This window comes from Mesoplodon mirus, assembly GCF_964341445.2.
Source record: "Mesoplodon mirus genome assembly, chromosome: 2".
Classification (NCBI taxonomy): domain Eukaryota; kingdom Metazoa; phylum Chordata; class Mammalia; order Artiodactyla; family Ziphiidae; genus Mesoplodon; species Mesoplodon mirus.
In genome coordinates this window covers 39373728-39396081 of record NC_138977.1, presented here as the reverse complement: position 1 = coordinate 39396081, position 22354 = coordinate 39373728, and the positions used below count along the sequence as shown (strand labels likewise).

Here is a 22354-nt window from a genome sequence, read left to right as displayed (position 1 = left end):
CATCCTGCATCTCTGGGGCTATGGTTCCTAGGACCAGAAGGCTGAGATGGAACTAAATTGTTCTGCATAAGAAAGGTATGTGGGCTGCACCCCCCTGTTCATTGTAGCATTATTTACAATTGCCAAGACATGGAAACAACCTAAGTGTCCACTGACAGATGAATGGGTAAAGAAAATGTGATATATATTGGAATATTGTTGGAACATTGTTCAGTCATAAAAAGAAGGAAGTCCTGCCATTTGCAACAACATGGATGGAACTTGAAGGCATTATGCTTTAGTGAAACAAGTCAGACAGAAAGACAAATACTATGTGATCTCACTTATATGTGGAATCTAAAAAAACAAAACAAAACAAAACCAAAAACACCCAAACTCATAGATACAGAGAACAGATTGGTGGTTGCCAGCAGTAGGAGGTGGGCAAAAATGAAGGTGGTCATAAGGTACAAGCTTCTAGTGAATAAGTCATGGGGATATAATGTACAGCATGGTGACTATAGTTAATAGCACTGTACTACATATTTTTTGATATTTATTAATATGGGAAGTCATTCATAATTTGTGGCTAAGCCATAAAACAAAGCAAGCAATTTAGAAAATAGTATGCAGAACATCATCACATATTTTCATAAGGAAAATGACTAGAAAAAATACCTCCAAATAGTTTCATTTTGCACAAATGTCTTACCTGATTACTATTCTTGCCACCTTTTATACCTTTGAAACTAATCTACTGACCTCTTGACCACAATATTTTCCATGTGCTGGGGGAATAAAAAGGAATTTAGAACAAATATGATCTCTCTCTGCTTTCATGATGCTCATCAATTACCATCGATGCAGGTGTTAAACAAACCAAAAAAAATCAAGACTGCTAGGAAGGCAAAAGACAGGATACTCTATAAATTTATAATAGCAATCCTTGGAATCCTAAACCCTAGGGTTAATTTTTATAAGACAATAAATAAATAAAAAACTTCTGTGTACTGTCATGAACAATGAAATAGGACCTGCTTTCTAGACTCAGCACTGCCATTCTGTATACATTGGTGACCTTGTAATGCCATTTAAGTTTTCTGTCTTGCATATTTGAAAGTTGCCGAGAGAGTAAATCTTAAAAGTTCTCATCACAAGAAGAAAAAATCTTGTAACTCTGCGGTGATGAATGTGAACTAGAATTATTGTGGTGGTCATTTTGCAATATATACATATATCAAATCATTATGTTGTACACCTAAAACGAGTGCAATATTATACGTCAATTATATCTCAATTTAAAAAATGAAATAAAATGCCAAGTTAACCTAGAAAAAAAGGACAAATAAAGGTATGTGGAGTCCCTATGGCTGGCTTGCTGCAGGGGATGACTTTGGGGAGGACAGCGATGGGTGACGGGAATGTTAATTAGGTGGTTTGCTACATGGCTTATAACAGAAATCCTCCCTTTGTGTATAAAATCTACAGTAAACTGCATTGCTAGGCAATTAACTCCTGGAGTAGATTTACTTTATGAGGCTGTGAAGACGTGCCAGAAGACATTCAGGCTCCTTGAGGGAGGAAACCACACTTTCCTGGGGTGAAGGGCTGTGCAGGGTAACACCGGGTCTCTCAGTGCAGGGAAAATCCAAAGTAACAGAAGACTTTTACTTGACAACATTTTAAAAACTTCTTATCCTGGACATTTTCAAACTTACGTAAAGGTAGAAAAGTAGAATGAAGAATCTCTACGAATCCATCATTCAACTTTGACATTTTGACAAGCTTGGCTCATTTTTAAAAGAAGCATATTGTAATTTTCCATGAAGAAGTATTTAAAGACACAAGAATCGTTGAGGAAATTAATTTTTTAATGGCATTCATCTTAGAGAACAACAGTGGAAATATATTTCTTTCAAAATAAACCAAAAATTAAAAATGTTTTGAAGCCATTTGAAACCATATGATTAGCTGAATTAGTTTCTTAAGACTTGAGGTGAGATAGCACTGAATAGATGCAGTATTTCATTCCAGCATTTTCTTTCACTGCTCTGTGAATTTGACCTGTAGAAATCAGAAAAAGAAAAGGAAAGAAAGACTAAATCAATGAATTAATTAGGACTTATCAATTCCATCTTTACCTTATCTTGTTCCAAGTATCAAAACTTTTATTCCACTGCTACCCTACTGCCAAATTGCTGTATATTTAAAATCTATATCAAATAATGGCCCTTGGTTCAGTACAACCTATTTGAAAGAGTCACAAGCACTACTTAAGATTCAGATGAGTCATCTAGGTTAGAGCCTCATTATGCTTCTTTGTTTGAAAGTTGCATTTATTTATTCATCCACATTAGTTATTAAGTGCCTACTATGCATCAGGCACCATTGCTAGGTGGTTGGGTAAACCAACATAATGCTCTGTAGATTGCCAGAGCTAACCTCTCTTATCAAATGTCAAAGACTCATCAAACATGCTAAGGTAAGAGATTCCTAAAGGCAGAGACCCCAAAACAATTTTTTTCATTAACTGGATGACTAGACCAGTAAACTGCCACATTCTAAGTAGGGGACTAGGGCTACTTTGGCAAAATTCTGAGCCACATTGGTAACAAAGAGCTTTAAAGAAACATCAATGCTAGGGAAGAGAAACAACAGCCAATTCTCAGGAGGTAGGGTACAAGGAGGAAAAAGAGTAAGAAAACTCACCATCTTGACTCTGCTTGTAAATGAGTAAAGCACATCATTCACTGAAGAAAGCAATCAGACTACAAATACTAGGATACTAAAATGGTATTAGGGGCATCCCTGGTGGCGCAGTGGTTCAGAGTCCGCCTGCCAATTCAGGGGACACGGGTTCAATCCCTGGTCCGGGACGATCCCACATGCCATGGAGCAACTAAGCCTGTGCACCACAACTACTGAGCCTGTGCTCTGGAGCCCGTGAGCCACAACTACTGAGTCTGCGTGCCGCAACTACTGAAGCCCTCATGCCTAGAGCCTGTGCTCCGCAACAAGAGAAGCCACCACAACGAGAAGCCTGTGCACTGCAACGAAGAGTAGCCCCTGCTCGCCGCAACTAGAGAAAAGCCCGCGTGCAGCAGCGAAGACCCAATACGGCCAAAAATAAATAAATAAAATAAATAAATTTATAAAAAATAATAATAACAAAATAAAATGGTACTAAAATGCAACATGAAATGAACTAAGATGTTCATCAAGAGGACATCATTTGGTGCTGCGTGTGGGCAAAATAAGTAAGAGGGAGACAGACTGTGCCAGTGCCAACCAGTCATACTCATGAAGGCACCATCCTGACCAAACACTTTTGAAGACTTTTTGGGAGATAAGACTTTGTAGACAATAGCCATTTCCAGGTGAAATAAAACTTTGATAACAAGTTCAATGGGATTGGCAGTAAGTGATGGAAAGGCAGGACTAAGTAAGCCATTGCCCTCTGGCCTGAGAAAAATAGGAAGAACTGAGAGGATTAAAAATGTGACCAGGGTCTTCCCTGGTGGCGCAGTGGTTGAGAGTCCACCTGCCGATGCAGAGGACACGGGTTCGTGCCCCGGTCCGGGAAGATCCCACATGCCACGGAGCGGCTGGGCCCGTGTGCCATGGCCTCTGAGCCTGTGCGTCCGGAGCCTGTGCTCCGCAACGGGAGAGACCACAGCAGTGAGAGGCCCGTGGACTGCAAAAAAAAAAAAAAAAAAAAAAAGTGGAAAAATGTGACCAGGAGAGCTTAGGAAACTAGGAAAATGAGTAGCTGCCCAACTTTGACCATACTGCCACCAAAAAGTCAGTACTCTTCTTCCTAAACGGGAACTTTGGGCATTTTGGATAACTGGGTGAATTGTCCACACTTAATTTATAGAGACTAAGATAGCTTTCTACCACTTTGGAGAATGAATTATTATTTCAATATTGTGGAGCTGACAAGAACATATAAGTAGATATATTACACAGTCACACTTAGTGTAACATCTCAATGGGTTACTGTTGGAAGCAGTGAACCTGTGATCTAGGCTTAGGGAAATGAATGTTCTGTCGTACACGTGTCTCTACTACCTTAAATCATGAGGTAGTTAAGACAGGTATGGATGAGATCTGGTATGTTTTTTTGGTACATCACACGGCCACTCCACCTGTGGCAGACATCCTAACAAATCACAGAATTCTTTCCCATCCAATCAGGGTTAGCCCTCTCTACCCAGGCTCTGGGAAGCTGACTCCCAACTGATTGGTGTCGGCTGGCCATTGAAAGTCATTTACCCCCCATTTGGTAATGGATAGCTCATGTATCTGTGAGACAGAGTACCAAAGAAATCAAAGATGTCTTTGAGAGTTTGTTTTGATACTCACAAATCAAAGAATTCCCACCGACTTACCAAGCATCTTTTACAAAGCATTCATTGCTTTTCTTTTTTCAATATCTCGCTTGAGTTGACAAAGGATGCAATAAGGGAAACATGCCAGCCATAGGAAATCATTACAAATAGAGCCCTGTTAAAAAACAAACAAACGGATCAACAAGTAGCCTATAAATACAGTCATAAAATTCCTTGCATTTATTTGACTTTTCATACCTCTTTAACACATACATTTTATGTCACTTGTTTATCATGAGAATTCTGTGATGTTATCCTTGTTTTTCTGATGACCAAGTGAAGTTAACTGACTTGCTAAATCACATAAATTGGTGGCAGTGGGGCTTCCCTGGTGGGGCAGTGGTTGAGAGTCCACCTGCTGATTCAGGGGACACGGGTTCGTGCCCCGGTCCAGGAAGATCCCACATGCCGCGGAGCGGCTAGTCCCGTGAGCCATGGCCTCTGAGTCAGCGTGTCCGGAGCCCGTGCTCCACAACGGGAGAGGCCTGCGTACCGCAAAAAAAAAAAAAAAAAAAAAAATTGGTGGCAGTGATTGGTCTTTCTCTTCTCAAGCCAATGCCTTTTTCATAATACCATACCATTTCAAATGATCTGCAGGTTACAATGATAGCCCCAGTTCTCTATCATCTGTTGTCTCTTTTTTTTCCTTTTTAAGAAAACTTTTGGTTTATTTATTATTTTTATTAACGTGGAATGGTTCCCTTTAAAGCCAGTTGTGTAATGCACCAATTTTTCCAATTGGTTGTGAGTATAGTGCCAGATGAGGCCTCACCTTGTATCCCTCTAGCCATTTCTATTGATATCCCTCATGCTATTCTGCAAGGGAGGAAGTCCATAGTGAGGGAGGTATATATAAATTATGGGGAAAAGAAGAAAGAAGAGAATGAATAGTGTCTGGAAAAGCCACTATTCATTCGTAGAATGGGCTGCTTTGCAAAGTTTTTTTAATAAATTTATTTATTTATTATATTTATTTTTGGATGCATTGGGTCTTCATTGCTGTGCACAGGCTTTCTCTAGTTGAGATGAGCAGGGGCTACTCTTCATTGTGGTGCGTGGGCTTCTCATTGCAGTGGCTTCTCTTGTTGTGGAGCATGGGCTCTAGGTGCACAGACTCAGTAGTTGCGGCTCATGGGCTCTAGAGCGCAGGCTCAGTAGTTGTGGCACATGGGCTTAGTTGCTCCGTGACATGTGGGATCTTCCCGGACCAGGGCTCAAACCCATATCCCTTGCATTGGCAGGCAGATTCTTAACCAGTGCGCCACCAGGGAAGCCTTTTGCAAAGTTTTGAGGGCCCTCTCCATGGTAGGTCTAGTTGGGTCTTAATGCCCTTGGGTAGAGATGCCCTTGAAGGGACTCCTGCCCTGTGTAGTCGGCACCGAGTGATCTGAGGGTTCTAGTCTGACAACCAGATTCTATGACTGTGTGTCTTGACTGATTGAAATAATTTTGAACTCCATTTTTGGATAGCACTTATTCTTTAAAATGTTGAATTTAATACAACTCCCAATTTACAGTGTGAGCAGAGACAGAGAGAAAGAGAGAGAGAGAGAGATCTATAGTAGATTTAGTTTATAAGGGTTGGGAGCTCCTAAATGGTGAGATTATAAGTGATTAATTTTTCATAAAAATTTTTTTTCTTTGCTACAGTGATTTTGATTTTCTTCTAACAGAGAAAGCATGTGGGACAAAGAGTGGACAACTAGATAACAATGTTAGGAATCTTCTAATGTTGTGACCTTCATCAGATGGAGGAATGGATATTCAGCTTGAAGACAATTCAGTCTCTTGGCCTTCTCTTTTTCCCTGATAAAGCATTCAAATCCTCTAACCCTTCCTCAAAATACTTGTTTTTTTCATTCTTTAGTTCATTGTTTATTTTTATTCTTTTTATCTTTTAAACCTTCATTAAACCAACACTTATTGAGTACATATTATATGCTACAAGGAAGAAAATATTCAAGAAGGATGTAACCACTTTTCTGTTCCAGCATGTCTGTGCCTGTCTTTTACCTCAGGAAGTTTTTACAGGGGAAAAAGTCTCACTATTATTTGCTGAGAGACCTAGGGAAACCTTTAGAAAACACACCCTAATTCTAAGTCTGTTTCATAATACAGATACAGAGAATATAGAAAAGAAAAAACATTCCTTTTTCAAATGAGAGGAAATGAACTACAGGTTTATACCATGCTGAAGTTAATAAGGGACATAAACGCCTTGACCAGAGCAGCTTCTTGGGAAGTGGGTGCCTGAAGCAAAGATTTTGCACTCATCACTCTGTTTGGGAAAGGGTGCTTCACTTTTTTGGAAGCTGTTAAAAAAAGAAATCTTGTTATGAGCACTATTTAGAGAATCGTTGAGCAAATAAAGGAATGAATTGTGGTACATGGCTGAATACACTTCGATTTGGGAAGACAAGATGGTCAAGTGGGAAAAACCAGACCTGACTCCAAGTCAGAATAAACTTGAGCCCAAGTTTCAGCATTTACATGTTCTGTGACCTTAAGCCTTTCTCATTCCTGGTTTTCATGTCCATAAAATGGAGGTAACAATCCCTGCACCATAAAGAGTTTGTAAGTAGTAAATGAGCACATATATGTTAAGGTAGTATCCCAGCACCTAGGCGTTCAATCAGTGGTTGTTTTTCTTCTTTCTCTTCTGCTGCAGAGGTTGTGGCCCTAGCCAAAGGGATGCTGTCTTGACTGTGTCCATGAAGGGAGGGGCAGGTCAGAGAGGCTGTATTGGAGCAGCCCTATAAAAGTTTGCATAGATGCAAAGGGGAAACAAAGCAAAGAACCTGAATTATATAAATCAGTCCTAGGATTTACTAGCCATTTTTGAAGTCTGTTCTAAGGAAGAAGAAAAGAGATACATTGTCTATAAATACACTTATTTAATGTATACCAAGTAAACTTATTATAGCATAGAATCCCAGACCCTAGAAGTGACCTTAGAAATCATCTTGCACAACTTTCTCACAACAGATGAGAAAATTGATGCTGACAAATGACTTCTCAGAGAGTCCAAAAGTTAGCTATTTGCTGAGCTGTTCCAAGAACCTTTATCTCCAGAATCCAGCTAAGCATCCCTTCCTCTACGCCATTAAGGTCGGGCCACTTTGAGAATCTCACCCTCACACCCATGTACACGACTACATACACCCAACACTTAGTGTACAGTTTTGGGAAGTTTATGGGACAGCCACAAAGTTAAGAACCCCTGTGTTAAGTTATGCTGGCATAAATGAGTGGCATAAATGAGAGCTGCAGGGAGTGCTGAGAGACAGGCAGCTGAGCAAGCCCACAGGAGGAATGCAGCCTGCCCGGAGAAGACAGCTGAGCTAAGAACAAAGATAATAACAGTTACCTGCCAGGCCCTGTGCTAAGTCCTTCCCGTGCATGGTCTCATGTGACTCTTACTATGCCACCTTGGGGGAGGTATTATTCTTACCATTTTATCAGTGAGGGAGCCAAAGCTTAGTAAGATGAGTAACTTGTTCTCAGTCACAATGAGCAGGGCAGAGGCTACGTTTTCAGGAACACAAATCTGTCCTGTCACTTCTTTGTTTAAAAGCATTTTAATGGCTTTCCAGCTCACTTAGAATAAAAGCTAAAGTTCTTATGATGGTCTGCAAGGCCCTAGAAGGTCTAACTCTTGCTAATGCTCTGATGTCATCTTCTTGTATTATCTCTCCACGCTCCTGCCTCCCTCCCCCCCCCCCAAACTATTTCTGCCTCTCTGGCTGCTTGCTGTGTCTGGAACATTCCAGGTAAGCTCTACTTCAGGAGCTTGGCTCTAGCTATTTCCTCTGCCTGGACTTTCCCCAGATGAGTCATCCTCTCATCCTTTTAGGTCTTTACTTTCTTACTGAGGTCTTTCCTGATAACTCTATTCAAAATTAGAACCTTTCAACACTCTATTCCTCTTCCTTGCTTTATTTTTATCTGTTGCACTTATCGCCATCCTATAGATTATACTCTTACTTAGTTATACTGCAGCTATCTTCTTCCATTAGTGTCTGAGCTCTACCATTGATAACCATCATAGTAGTAATTGATGCAGGCAAGAATCTTCAGTGGGTGAGGGTTTGATGAGGAATAGGGTATTTACATCTCTCTACAAAGTCCTTATCCATTATGAAGGGGAAAATAGCAACTTTGTGATGGAGAATCTTGACAGATGCTATCTTAACCAAGGAATCAAAATTAACATCATGCATAATGAGATAAATTGATGTCACGTGCTTCCTGATGTGATGCAAAGCAAACATAGCAGCACTTCTGTGGAGTTTCTGCCAAAAGTGTGTAACTTAAGTCTAATCATAAGGAAACATTTGACAAGCCAAACTGAGGGATAGTCTACAAAATAACTGATCTGTATTCATTAAAAAAAAAAAAGACAAAGACTGAGAAACTCTTCCATATTGTAGAAGACTAAAGAGGCATGACAACTGAATACAGTGTTTGCTTCCAGATTGATTTTCTTTTCACCTACAGAAAATTATTGGGATAATTGGTAAAGCTTAAATAATATCCATAGATTACCTAATAGTATTGTATCAATGTTAAATTCCTGGGTTTGATAATTGCACTGTGGTAATGTAAGAGGATGTCCTTGTTTTTCAGAAATACACACTGAAATAGAGATAACAGGGTATCACGTTTATAACTTGCTCTCAAATGATTCAGAAAAAAATAGAATAGATACATAGATAGAGGAAAGAGAAAAAATAAAGCAAATGTGACAAATTTTTAATATTTGGGGAATCTGGGTGAAGCATATTCAGGAAGTCTTTGTACCATCTTTGCAACTTTAAGTCTGAAATTATGTTAAATAAAAATCTCAAAAAAAAAAAGAAGGTAAGCTCCACGAAGACCACGATTTTGATTTCCTTTATTCACTGATGTGTCTTTAACACCTGTAATAGTACTTTGCCTGTTCTATGTACTCAATAAATCCCTGTTGAATGAGTGAACTTCAGCTTATGACCTAACAACGTTCTAGGTGCTCAATAATCCTTTTTGAATGAATGAACATCGGTATATGAGTTACCAGTGAGGTAACTGTCTCACCAATGTGCCAGGTCTGAGGGGAGCTATCATACACCCTTTTTTTACCCAAGGCTTTCTAAGCAACTGTCACCCACCCTGCAGGGTCCGCTGTCTGACTCTGAGTAAAGCCAGGAGAGATTAAGGATTCTGTGCTGACCTCCATCCCTCACCTGCTCACCGCCAGCATCTTTTTCAGCAACTTTTTTTTTATTGGATCAATAAAAGATTTTATTATGAATATATTCCAAAGGATAGGTAGCCACATGGTCTCTGTAAATCACTTTAAAAATTTAGGATGGTAGTGGAGAAAAGACTAGGGTCAAGTCATGATGGTGAGGAGGGCAATCATGGAGATCCAGTCAGACTGAAGGAAGGCCCTCGGGCTGTCCTGTCTGGGTTACTGTTTCACAGTGGACATGAGTGACTCACCGGGATGCCGTATCGGGTCCGATACATGGTCCTCATGGCGACACTTGCTCCACACAGGCAGCATTCGTTCATGTCAGAGGCAATCTGACACGAAAGGCACAGGGGAAAGAAAGTCCCACAGAGACCTGAGGGCAGGGTGAAATCACACAGAGGAAGCAGTCAGGGTCATCGTGAGTTTGACTTAATCACACCGCTTTCAAAAAGATGCTCACTCAGGAAATGGACATTCAGAGAAAACATTGGGGTCCCCTGGCTCTTTATGTCTTGCTTCTGGACCCTACACTCCTGGAGGTGGGGAAAATTGACTTGTCATATACCAGGTCAGATTTAATTGCAAAATCTCCTGCCTTGCCGATCTGAGCACGTCCAAATTATTTCTTCCCTACCCTTGTTTACATTTGGATCATCCTTGAATAGGAAGTTTGTGGCGTCAGGGGGTCTGAGAAACCCTCTGAAAACTGTGGGAGGGTGTTTAGGGTCAGAAAACATTGAGTGAAGAAATAATTGGAAAAATGAGTAAAGCAGTAGGAAACAGGTTCTAGATGGTTGTTCTGGCAAAGAGTAGAGGCCTATTATTGTTATGAGGATTGAAGCAAGTAAAAGTTAAGGGGTATTGGCATCAAAAGCTTAAAAAGCATACTGAAATTTCACTTTAAAGAGTCTGTATAAGACAAAAAAGGGCCTAAGGAAATAGTAACAAACAGGAAACTGTTCACAAACATGCTGAGTACAAGTCTATTTTGAAAAGTTCTAGGGTAGAGTTTTGATATGACTGTATCCTACATGAGATAAGAAAGCTCTTGTTTTTGGATTGATGGCTTTAAGCAAAAGGCTATCTCCACTGAACTTGGAACTTCCATCATATACAAAACAAAGAGGCTGTTTTTCAAGACAGTGGAAAGACTAGTCACAAAGAGAATGTCTGCAACTCTTTCGGCAATAGACTCTGAAACAAGGAAATTGTCTTACACAAAAGTGTGTTGGGTAGTGTGAAGGAATTAAATGTTAGGAAAGCTAAAAACCTGAAAGCTTCCTGAAATGGAACAGCCACAAGAGTCACAAGAATACTGAAAACCAGAAACACAGACTCACCACTGTAGGGAAAGGAAGAGGTAAAGAGAAGACTGGAGAAACACATCAAGAACACAGGGATACTAAAGAGTTGAAAAATATAAAAAGAGGTGATTGGTCTGTACAAGAATCACGAACTCAAGGACAGGCAAGTAAAAATGAATGAGTAAAATAGTTGGAAAAACCCCACAAACTAGCCAATAGTGGATGGTGGACATAAATATGGCAAACTGTAGAGTGATGGTCCCTTTGAATGGGTTTAGCTAATACTTGGTAGCAACTGACTTCTGCCAGCTGAGAATGAGGAATCCTCTTTTCAGATTTTCCAAATTTTTAAGAGAAGCTGGAAATCTAGATTGGAAAGTTAGATTTTTATGTGGGCTCTGATTTTTATATGGTTCCTACTATTTTAAAATTAATACAGCAAGAGGGGTCATTATATACAGGACAAACAAAACACATCCTGTGGCAAAATCTGCCCAGTGGTCCAACCTTGTGACCTCTGAGTTCTAGAATAAAACATGGATCCCTTGAGAGGATAAGCAAACAATTTTTTTTATGTCAGCAACTGCACAACTGTAGCCCAGGAGAAAGCAACAACCATGTGCACTTACAAATCCCGATGTCATCACAGCAGTCAAACACGCCGGTTTGCCAGTCACTAACCGTCGCACCTCCTGCGCCATATTTTGGCTGCAAAACAACTGGATTCATTTTTAAGACTAAGTTCAAAAAGGTACTGCCTGTGAAAACAAAACCAAAACAGTATTCAACACCTAACTGTATTGGATATAACGTAGATACCAATTCAGAAGACATTTCATTGCACCCCTCCTGCTTAGGGTCAGTCACATTCAGCTAACTTAGCATAACATTTCCAGACTATTGCCAATATTTGAGAATTAAAAACATAAAGGAAAGAAAAACAACAGAAATGAGAGAGGATGAGGATTCCATTCTCAGGTTGTCTGGTTGTGTGTTTTGTTTTGATTTTTTCCTTTTTCTTCTTTCACCAATCTCTCTTTTCATCAGCAATTTTCAAGACAACCATCCTGAACAATGTCTATTTTGCATTTGAAGTGTTTCTATTTAATAGTAATTATAATCAATTTTTACAAAGCTATTCCACAGACATTATCTTAGTTGCTCTGTAAGAGAACTCTGTGAGGTAAAGTTCTTTACTTCTGCATAGAATTATTATTAAAACAGATGCTTCTAGCTAATGTCAGCATTAACTGCTTAATTATTAGTGGTGTCCTGATAGCTAAAGTTTACTTGGAAAAAGATTAATTTCCCTTTGTGAAGGTATCTCTGAAAAAAGAGGCTTCAAGTCCCACAGAAACACCCAGTGGTTGCAAAACCAGTAGGAAATAAGTGTCTCTCAAACAAAGTGGTGCCTATGCTTCTCATATTTCATCCAGCAATCAAGCTCAGTCTTGTGAGCTGCTACCCCTTCAGAACTCTCAAGAGAGAAAATGTCTTCACTAAAATGATTTCACTAGTGACTTCACTAAAATGATTCACTAAAATGATTTCACTAATGACTAATGTTAAAAATTTCTCCTTTCTTATTTCAAATCTAACCATAATGCTGTGCTCTGTAGTCTTGGTCCCTGGTCACTTTCAACACTTTCCTTGACTAGTTACAGGGCATCCCCCCACCCCTATTATCTCTCGGCTTTTGCTCCTTCAATATTCCTCCACTATGTTGTCAGGAAAGGCCCCAGTCAAAGGTTCTACCACAGGCTTCCCAATCCTGAGTGCTTGGTTAAAAATACAGATACTTGATTCTGATTCAGCAGCCTGGGGTGGACCCTGGGTGTGTAAAAATTTTAAGAGGTGATTCTGATACAGCCAGTTCTGGAGGCCACTGTGTGTGTCATATCACTCTTCCTCAGTCCTTCCTAATCAGTCTTCTAGGCTCTTCACCTTGCTCTGCATTTCTTCCTGACTCATTTGTCTACTCTGAGATCCCTGACTGTTATCAGTTGATTCCCACCAACAGCCAACTCTCCTTGTGGAATACAAATGCGAAAGCACTTTGAACTGCCTGAGAAAGGAGCCTCAAATAGTTATTATCAAGAACTTGCTTTATGACACAAAGATAAAACCACCCAGATTGAGAAGGCTATATAATTATGGTCAAATCACACCGAGAATCATGTTTGAAACTGCAAGGTGTAGATAAATATTTAACTAGAATTAGAAGGTCTTTCTCCTTTCTGACAAACTGGAAGGGCAATGATACCTTTGCTGATAATGCAGGAAAATATATTGTCATGTGGTGGGGCAGACAATTAACTGACAAGCTAAAGTAATAAAGGGCTGACTAGGGAGTCTTACAGCAGTGCCTGGCACATAGCAGATATGCAGTAGAATATTGTTGAAGGAATGAATTAGCAGAGAGGTGGTGGTTAACAGTCATCAGAATGGATAGTATTCCCTTGTCTAATAGAGTGAATGTAAATTTGTGCTGGGGTCAGACACAAACTTTTCAGTTTTTGCATAGATGTGTTTTGTATTTCTCATTATAACCGAGTCTTTATGAATTAAACTATTCTACATAGCAGTTATTGTCCACTGGTTTGTTTATAGATATTCTGTCTTAGAAAACCGCTGTCATATTGTTAGCTAACATTTGTGATATAATTTATTTAAATACAATAGAAAACTTGCTTATAACTGACAAATTTTCCTTTTATTGTTTTAAACTTTAGTGTAAGAATCACTTGAGGGGTTTTTTAAGAATGATACATCCCTAGAAATTTGGATTTAATCTAATAGGTCTGGAAAGGGATTGAGGAATCTGTATGTTTAATAAGTACCCAAGTGCTTCTTAAGAGAGAGGGGTTAATAAAAAGTAAGAGTGGTGAAGGGGACCAGCTGTATTATTGCCTAATCTGACTGCTTTAACTCTAAATCATATTTGTTTGACTCCTTTCCCAGACAATGATTCCTCTGAGAACCAAATCAAAAGGGGACAAGAAGAGAAAAGGATAATTCATTCCAAGTTTTTTTATCCAGCAAGCCTGGCTTCATTTTGGTATTGGGTATAGTTACAAAACCAGAGGGGAGTATCAGAACTTTGAATAAGGAGGAGAAACTAAGAAGAGAACTTATGAGGTGGGAATCTCTAGTAGTGAAATTAAAGACCTAAAACTGCAGAGACACCTGCAAAGCACCAGACGGACAAGTACAATTCAAAGAGGAAGTGGTGGTATTTAATTTCAATCAAAACAAGTCTGTTCTGTGAATCTCTTTGACCCCATGGGAGGTGTAAAAGAAGCATCTGACTCAGGGCCCTGAGCTGGAGAAGTCCAAACATGTGATCTGGGAACAAGTTTTGTGTTCTTTGTTTTTTTCCAAAGTAACAGAGTAGAATTATCATTCGTTCTGGTGAAGTTGGAGAAGGCTGATGGGATTCTTGTCTAGGCATAGATAGTAGACATTCTAGGCTGGGGAAATAATGTGAGGAAATGCACAGGGGAAAGAAAGAGGGTGGAATGCATGAAGAACAGTAAAGACATTAGCTTTTGGGAGCAGGAAGCAGAGTCGGAGTGTAGGGATAGAAATGCATGGCTGTACCTCAAGGTCTCCTTCCCACACCTGCAGCAGAGATTTTCCACCCTCTCTGTGTCCTTGGACAAATTAACTTCTCTGAGCCTCAGTTTTAACATCTTTAAAATGAGTATAATGTGACTTTCTTCTTTGAGTTGTTGTATTAATGTGATCAGACTATGTCTATTAAACACCATGTTTCCTGTGTGTCAATGACCTGACATATGCACCACTGTGTCTGTTTTAAACTAAATGTTGCCAAGTAGCAGGGCCTGATTTAATGGTACGGAAAAGCGCCTGAGAGCCCAGCACCCCGAGGCTAACGACACTGTTGTGATAGGAAGATCAATGCGTTCGGAATCAGAAGGCTTGAACTGTAGTCACTGCTAGTATTGGGGAGGCTCAAATAAGATCACGTATGTGAAGACATTTTGAAATCTGCAGATCACCGTATACATGGGGACAGGTGCCAGTGAAAGCTGATGGAAAAAATCTGCACGTGATGTGTTGCCAATACCACAATGGCTTACACTCGTATAAAGTGCTATGCTTTTCATGTTTGATCTCTACTTAACATTGGTCTCTATTTAATATTCACAGCAGGCCAGAGCACTCAGGGAATTAAGGGTGATAAGACCCTTTTTAATGCAGACGAGAAAACTGAGGCAAAGTGGTCAAGTGCCAAGGCCAAGGAAAGATCATGATCGCCAGGCCAACCTCTTTGTAGATGAGAAAATGAGGCTTGTCTCAAAGACTTAGTGTTGGTCCCACATCCTCTTCTTAGTCTCTCCAGGGAAAAGGTATGGCAAGCACCTCGCAGGAGATGTTATAGGAACCAGAAGATGAGAAAGTGGACCGAGCAGCACGGTCGGGTGGTTAGGTCATGGACTCTGGCCCTAGGCTCCAGCTCTCCCAGTGACTATTTACATGGCCTTGGGCGAGTTACTTCACCTCTCTGTGCCTCAGTTTCCTCATCTGTGAAATGGGATATTAACAGTATCCAATTTACAAAGTTGTCACGAGGATTAAATGAGTTAATTTTTGAAAAGTCCTTCGAGTGATTCTTGGCAGAGGGTAAGTACTTCATGAATGTTAGTTAAATAAAAGAGAGTAGTACTTGGCTCTGGAGGGAAACACAATACTCCTCCCACCCCATACCTCCTTTACACCCCTAGGAATTGTAAGATGTGGGTAGTTCTCCCACAAGGCTACAGAAGAAACGGAAAGAAACAGAAAATAGCCACATGTTCAGAGTGACAAAGTGGCAGGGCTGGGATTTGAATTCAGGTCTACGGAGCTCCAAAGCCTTTATTCTTCTTTTCATTGAACTCTACCAATCAGGGACTATAAATCTTGGCCAGCAGAAATGAGCAAGCCTTGTTCAGGAATAAAAGGTAAGCATTCTCCTAGAACGTCCCTTCTCATGCAAATTTTTGGGACTACCAGAAGCTAGACAGTTTGTGACTAGCCTCTTTCTTTTTATGTCCGTCCATACGTATGTATGTGTGTTATGTATTTTTTTTTTTTTTTTTTTTTTGCTGTACGCGGGCCTCTCACTGCTGTGGCCTCTCCCGTTGCGGAGCACAGGCTCCGGACGCACAGGCTCAGCGGCCATGGCTCACGGGCCCAGCCGCTCCGCGGCATATGGGATCCTCCCAGACCGGGGCACGAACCCGTATCCCCTGCATCGGCAGGCGGACTCTCAACCACTGCGCCACCAGGGAGGCCCTGTGTTATGTATTTTTAATATCTTGAAAGCAGTCAATAAAAGCTTGCCCAAGGGTTCACAATTCATGTGTAGAGAACTGGTTCTCAACCAGAGATACTTCAACTCCCAGGGGAGATTTGGCAACTTCTGGAGACAGTTTGGGTTGTTACAACTGGGAGTGAGGACTACCTAGTGGGTAGAGGCCAAGGATACCTCTAAACATCCTGAAAAGCACAGGATTTTTTTTTTTTTTTTTTTTAGAAAAGAATTTTCCATCACCAAATGTGAACTGGGCTGAGGTGAGAAACTGTGATTTAGAGAACATTAACAACATAATGAAACAGGAACATCGGGAGGGATTCTGAAGCCCGTCTAGTGGAGTTTCCTAGCAGATACAGATGTCGTGTCTGCAGTAGGCCCGATGAGCTGTCCTGGTGAGGAATGAAACCTTACACATCGCTTCTGAGTTCAAAAAATGTTCAAAGTGCAAGTGCTGGAACTCAGAGATCAGGACAGGAACCCCGCGCCCCCATAGATTTGTTCACTTCCTGTCTGAAATGCCTCTTCTGTTTTGAAATTAATTAATTAATTATTTTTTGCTGTGTTGCATCTTCGTTTCTGTGTGAGGGCTTTCTCTAGTTGCGGTGAGCGGGGGCCACTCTTCATCGCGGTGCGCGAGCCTCTCACTGTCGCGGCCTCTCTTGTTGCGGAGCACAGGCTCCAGACGCGCAGGCTCAGTAGTCGTGGCTCATGGGCCCAGTTGCTCCGCGGCATGTGGGATCCTCCCAGACCAGGGCTTGAACCCGTGTCCCCTGCATTAGCAGGCAGGTTCTCAACCACTGCGCCACCAGGGAAGCCCCTGAAATGCCTCTTCTGTGTGGCAAGTCCTGCCGGGTACCCCACTGCCCCCCAGACTTGCCTCTTCTCTCTTCCTTCTACTTATTGTTCTTATGTTGACAGTTTAATCTCCCCAGTTCTATTGTTCTTTTCTTCTTTAAATACACTTTTAATTGAAATGCACTATATATACAGTATAGAAACTGTAAACATGATGAATTTTCACCAAGTGAACAATTCTTGTAACCACAACCTGATTCAAGAACTAGAAACTTACAGAACCCCAGAAGCCCTCCTTACTCTCAAAGGGAGTCTAACCCTCCACCCAGAGGCAACCTCTACCCTGTCTTCTAACACCAGAGGATCATTTTGCCTGTGTTTGAGACATATTTATTGAATTATATACATTATTTATTCTTCTATTCCTGGCGTCTTTTGCTCAAAATTATGATTGTGAGATTCAACCATGTTGTGTGCTGCAAGAATTCATTCATTCTCATCACTGCATAATATTCAATTGTATAGATATATCACAATTTATTTATCTGTGTTACCATTGTATTATTTCCAGTCTGGACTATTATCAACAGTACAGTGCTGCTATAACATTCTTGTACATAACTTTAGGTGAACTATGTATGTATCTCTGTTGTGTCGATATCTAGGAGTGGGATTGCTGGGTCCTAGGGTTCATAGATAGTGCCAAACAGTATTCCAAAGTGGTGGTACCAATTTACACACCCATCAGTAATGTATGAGAGTTCCGTTTGCTCCACATCCTAGCCAATACCTGCTAATGCTACTACCTCTTTTACTCATAGAATGCTAAAGAATCTGGGAAGCAGGCACCTAGGTTTAAAATTGAGAAAAACAGAAATTATGGTTAAATGATTAAATAGAGTTGCTGCATTTAGGGAAAAAATACAGGATATTCAGTTAAATTTGAATAATTATGTCCTAAACATTATTTGAGATATACTGAAAAATTATTCGTTCTTTATTTGAAATTCACCTTTAACTGGGCATCCTGTATTTTATCTGGAGCATTGGGGGAAAGATTTTGGTATGAGGTAATACCAGTGTTGGGCAATTACTGCTCCCTGCGTTTCCAGGAATGGGAAGAGGGGGAGGAGGTGAAAACAGCGGGCTTTCCAAGGTTGCCCTTCGCCCCACCCCCTCCCCCATAGGGTCCCAAAGCACACTAATGGCGGCAGTGATTTATTTGATTTCTATCTAAATTCTTTTTTTTTTTTTTTTTTTTTTTTTTTTTTTTGCGGTACGCGGGCCTCTCACTGCTGTGGCCTCTCCCGTTGCGGAGCACAGACTCCGGATGCGCAGGCTCAGCGGCCATGGCCCACGGGCCCAGCCGCTCCATGGCATGTGGGATCCTCCCGGACCGGGGCACGAACCCGTGTCCCCTGCATCGGCAGGAGGACTCTCAACCACTGCGCCACCAGGGAAGCCCGGGACTATATTTTAAATCTTGCTGCAACTCAGTTTTGAATTGGAATCATCTGTCCTTTGAATCATGTGGGTTGAAGATCACTTACCTGGTAAAAGACAGCTAATAGCTGCATCCACTTCAGCACAAACATCTTGAAGGGACTTAGTTGATTTTTTTAGAAAAGTTTTTTGGTAAACAGTCAACTTTGTTAAATAATTTTAGATTTTGTACTATTTGCAAGGGATGGGGGGGGGAAGAGCCCCCCATCATCCCACCCAAGGCCAACAACTTGTACTGGTGATGGAAGTAAAGAGGGTTAAGATAGTGCTGGTCCTTTGCCATAAAATCAAAGGTCAGAAGTTACAGAATGGTGAATTTGGGTGATGTCTGTAATCCGTAACTTGAGCTAGTCCCATCCAATACTTTCTAAGAAGATAACAAAACCATTTGTGAGTGCTCTAGTCAGTATAAAGGGATCTCAAAACTTCAGTGAAAATACAATTACCTGGTGACCATGAAACGCTTAAATGCTGACAAATTTAATTCAGGAAAAAAGCAGCAGCCTATACAAACACTTAATTATAAAATATTTTTTTCTCCCAAAAGTCTCCAGATGTATTTTTCCAGAGCATTATCTATGTGCTAAGAGGGGCAGCCATTAAAAGCACACACATTTATCTCCGTGTTCACCCCCCTCCCCCACACATCCCCATAAAACCCAAATGAGTTTGAAAGTAGTATTAAGAGCTAATTTCTCAATAAAACTGATGGCTAACCAATGGTGCTTGCTCAGTCCTCCTGGATTCCTCTGCATTTTGCTAATGCATTCAAGTGCATTGGGGTTGTTCTTAGGGTTGTTTGCTTTGCAAGAGGTAAATTAAGCACATCCTTAAGGCACCAATGAAGTTGGGGCAATAAAATGAAATAAAATAGTGAAAACCCTGAGGGAAATAATCACAATTACATCAGACTTCTTTACATATGGAGGGGTGTGGATGGGTAGCACCCCACACATTTTCAGTGTGTTTAAGGCCTCTCAAGATGCCTGTCTGGTCCTGGTTATATTTTAAGGTCAGTTGTTTTCAGGTCCCTCACCTCTACTGGAGTCTGAGCACAACGGGTCCTGGCCACTCATCTTTTTATCCTAGCACAGTGCCTGGAGCAGAGTAAAGTTTCCATAATGAGTGTTTTAAAAAAAAATAAATGAATGAACAAATGTATGAATACAGAAACTGTTATGTCCCATACACACAATTTCAAAATCTCTAGACTGTACATCTATCTAGATGTCAGAAATAACACCTCCCAAACTGCACATGCCTTTTATCCACCATCTTTAAGAAATGTGTTTGCCTTGGACATATATACACTACCAAACGTAAGGTAGATAGCTAGTGGGAAGCAGCCGCATAGCACAGGGAGATCAGCTCGGTGCTTTGTGACCGCCTGGAGGGGTGGGATAGGGAGGGTGGGAGGGAGACGCAAAAGGGAGGGGATATGGAAACATATGTATATGTATAACTGATTAAATTTGTTATTAAAAAAAAAAGTAAAAAAAAAAAAAGAAAGAAATGTGTTTGCCTTAGGGACCTGGAAGTAAGAGGGAGAAAAAACCCTTCTTTTTCTCCTTTCTTTAAATCATACAAGTGAGAAAATCTAATCATTCCCTCAACAGTGAAAATACTGAGATCTGCCTTGGTAATAGTGCCCATAATAACAACAATACAAATCAGGACAGGCAACAAGTGGCCAGATTGTGATGATCTCAAAACATTGTCTTTGTTATATAAAAACAGATGTTTAGAATTAACTTCGGACAGTAAAATAATAATAAACCTCAAAATGACTGAAGCAGACGTCATGTCCCCCTGCCCCACACTAGCAAAAGTAATTCCAACAGCAAATCTTGAAACCAGCTACAAACCAAACAAGTTTCTAGAAGGAATTTTAGAATATTCTGCTTAAACAGAATATTAAGACACCAGTCTTAATGATGATACGATAATTTCTTCTTTCATGGCTAAGAACACTTTTTTTCTCTTAAAAAATGTACCTTCATTTTTAAGAAACTGTCATGATATACACAGGCTCTTATGAATCACCACTGTCAAATTTAATTTAAAAGGCAATTACATGTTGCAGACTTGGGTTTTAACAAAAATTCACCAAGCAAATGATTAATACCTATTATTCAATTCTGCCTTGTGTTAGTTACGCGGTAAGATTTTACTGGTTCCATAATTTGTTACTTTTAGAATAATTCTTTTTTCTTTTGAAAGAGGATGAAAGAGAAGGACAAGAGGTTTGTAGCACTGAAATTATTCCAAAAATACTTACCACACGCAAGGTAACTGCAGAGGACAGCAGCTCAGACCAGCCAGGAGAAGACTCTGCAAACATCGTTTTGTTGCTGCAGTTAGGGCTGTAATCAGCAAGGGTGGGGTTCGGGTGTGGAAAGTTAGGAGGTGGGATTGGAGGAAAGAAACCATGACCTGGCTGTCTTTACTGCCTGGTACTGGTCACTGTTTCTCCCTTTCAGAAAGCGGGCACTCCATTTTTACCTTATTCCGTTTATTTTATGTGACATTTGCCTGACAACACTGTCCCCTTAGAGAGCAAGATTTATTTATGACTGGGCAACAACACATTTTATGAGGGTCCAAGGCTTGTTTATTTATTTAGGATTTCTATAATTCATCTACTTCCTAAGGCACTTAAGGGTCTTGAAACACGTTTAAAAGTAAGCATTGGGCAGCTGGTCTTAAGACTCAAAAAATGCTAAAGACAAAATTGACCTTCCTTCTTTTTTTTTTTAAAGCATTTCTTAATTTTTAAAAAACAATTATTTATTTTTAGTTGCACTGGGTCTTTGCTGCTGTGCACGGGTTTTCTCTAGTTGCAGCGAGCAGTGCGCGGGCTTCTCATTGCGATGGCTTCTCTTGTTGCAGAGCACGGGTTCTAGGCACGTGGGCTCAGTAGTTATGGCTCGAGAGCTCTAGAGCACAGGCTCAGTAGTTGTGGCACACGGGCTTAGTTGCTCTGCGGCATGTGGGATCTTTCTGGACCAGGGCTCTAACCCGTGTCCCCTGCATTGGCAGGTGGATTCTTAACCACTGTGCCACCAGGGAAGCCCCTCGATGTTCCTTCTTGTCAGGTTGTTGAGACTTATGTTCTAAGCTAAAGCGCTCTATGGCAGGGGGGAGACAGGGAAGATATTGAAGGTTAGGGGGGCAGAGTGGGACATGGTCAGTGGCATTTTGGAGCCGCCTGTCTGGTGCCAGTGTGGAGCCTGGATTCTAGAAGGCAAGACTGTCGTCAGGGAGACCACTGCAGGGACAACTTCGTAGAGAGAGAAGGATGCAGAGGGCCTGAGCAGGAATGGAAAGCAAAAGTGTGGCTTTAACAGAAAATCATAACAGGAATGGGCAGTTCTTAGTGATTGGGCCTAGGGATGGGGGGTGGGGAATGAATCACTTCATGAATCAGAAGATAGGTACATAAATACACAATACTGTATATAAAAACCTCAACTGTTTCCAGGTTGCTGACTAAAAATTTGTTAGTTTATCAGAGGTTAAAATGTCCTTCATCCTTCCTGGTGTGACTCTGATAAGTTTTATTTTCTTTCACGATGTTTGTGCATAAAACATGAATGAGTCACATCACTGAAACTGTTTTCTGTTCTCCTTGGTTAGATGTGTGTACAGAGGGAGTTGTTCTTTGAGGTGGAGGATAGGGAGACAGGGGTACCTGGGTGCTCACTTATTTCAGAGCACCATTTGCCTAGTCTATTAATATTCACATATACCACTGAGTAGAAAACCCAATTATCAGCATAATCCATGCTATCTTATTGCAGGAGACTGGAGTGTGAGTTATAACCAC

At 40.7% G+C, this 22354-nt stretch overlaps 1 protein-coding gene across 1 annotated transcript; it reads right to left on the bottom strand.

Moving 5' to 3' along the window:
- Positions 1-1975: 1975 nt before the first annotated feature.
- Positions 1976-20945, bottom strand: LOC309793818 (placenta-specific gene 8 protein-like). Its single transcript, XM_082604600.1, has 5 exons — positions 20807-20945; positions 11537-11665; positions 9852-9976; positions 4371-4485; positions 1976-2043 (listed from the first exon to the last, which is right to left on the bottom strand). The coding sequence occupies exons 2-4, from the start codon at positions 11634-11636 to the stop codon at positions 4381-4383; spliced, it is 330 nt and encodes a 109-aa protein (XP_082460726.1). The 5' UTR covers positions 11637-11665; positions 20807-20945; the 3' UTR covers positions 1976-2043; positions 4371-4380.
- Between the last annotated feature and the right edge of the window lie 1409 nt (positions 20946-22354).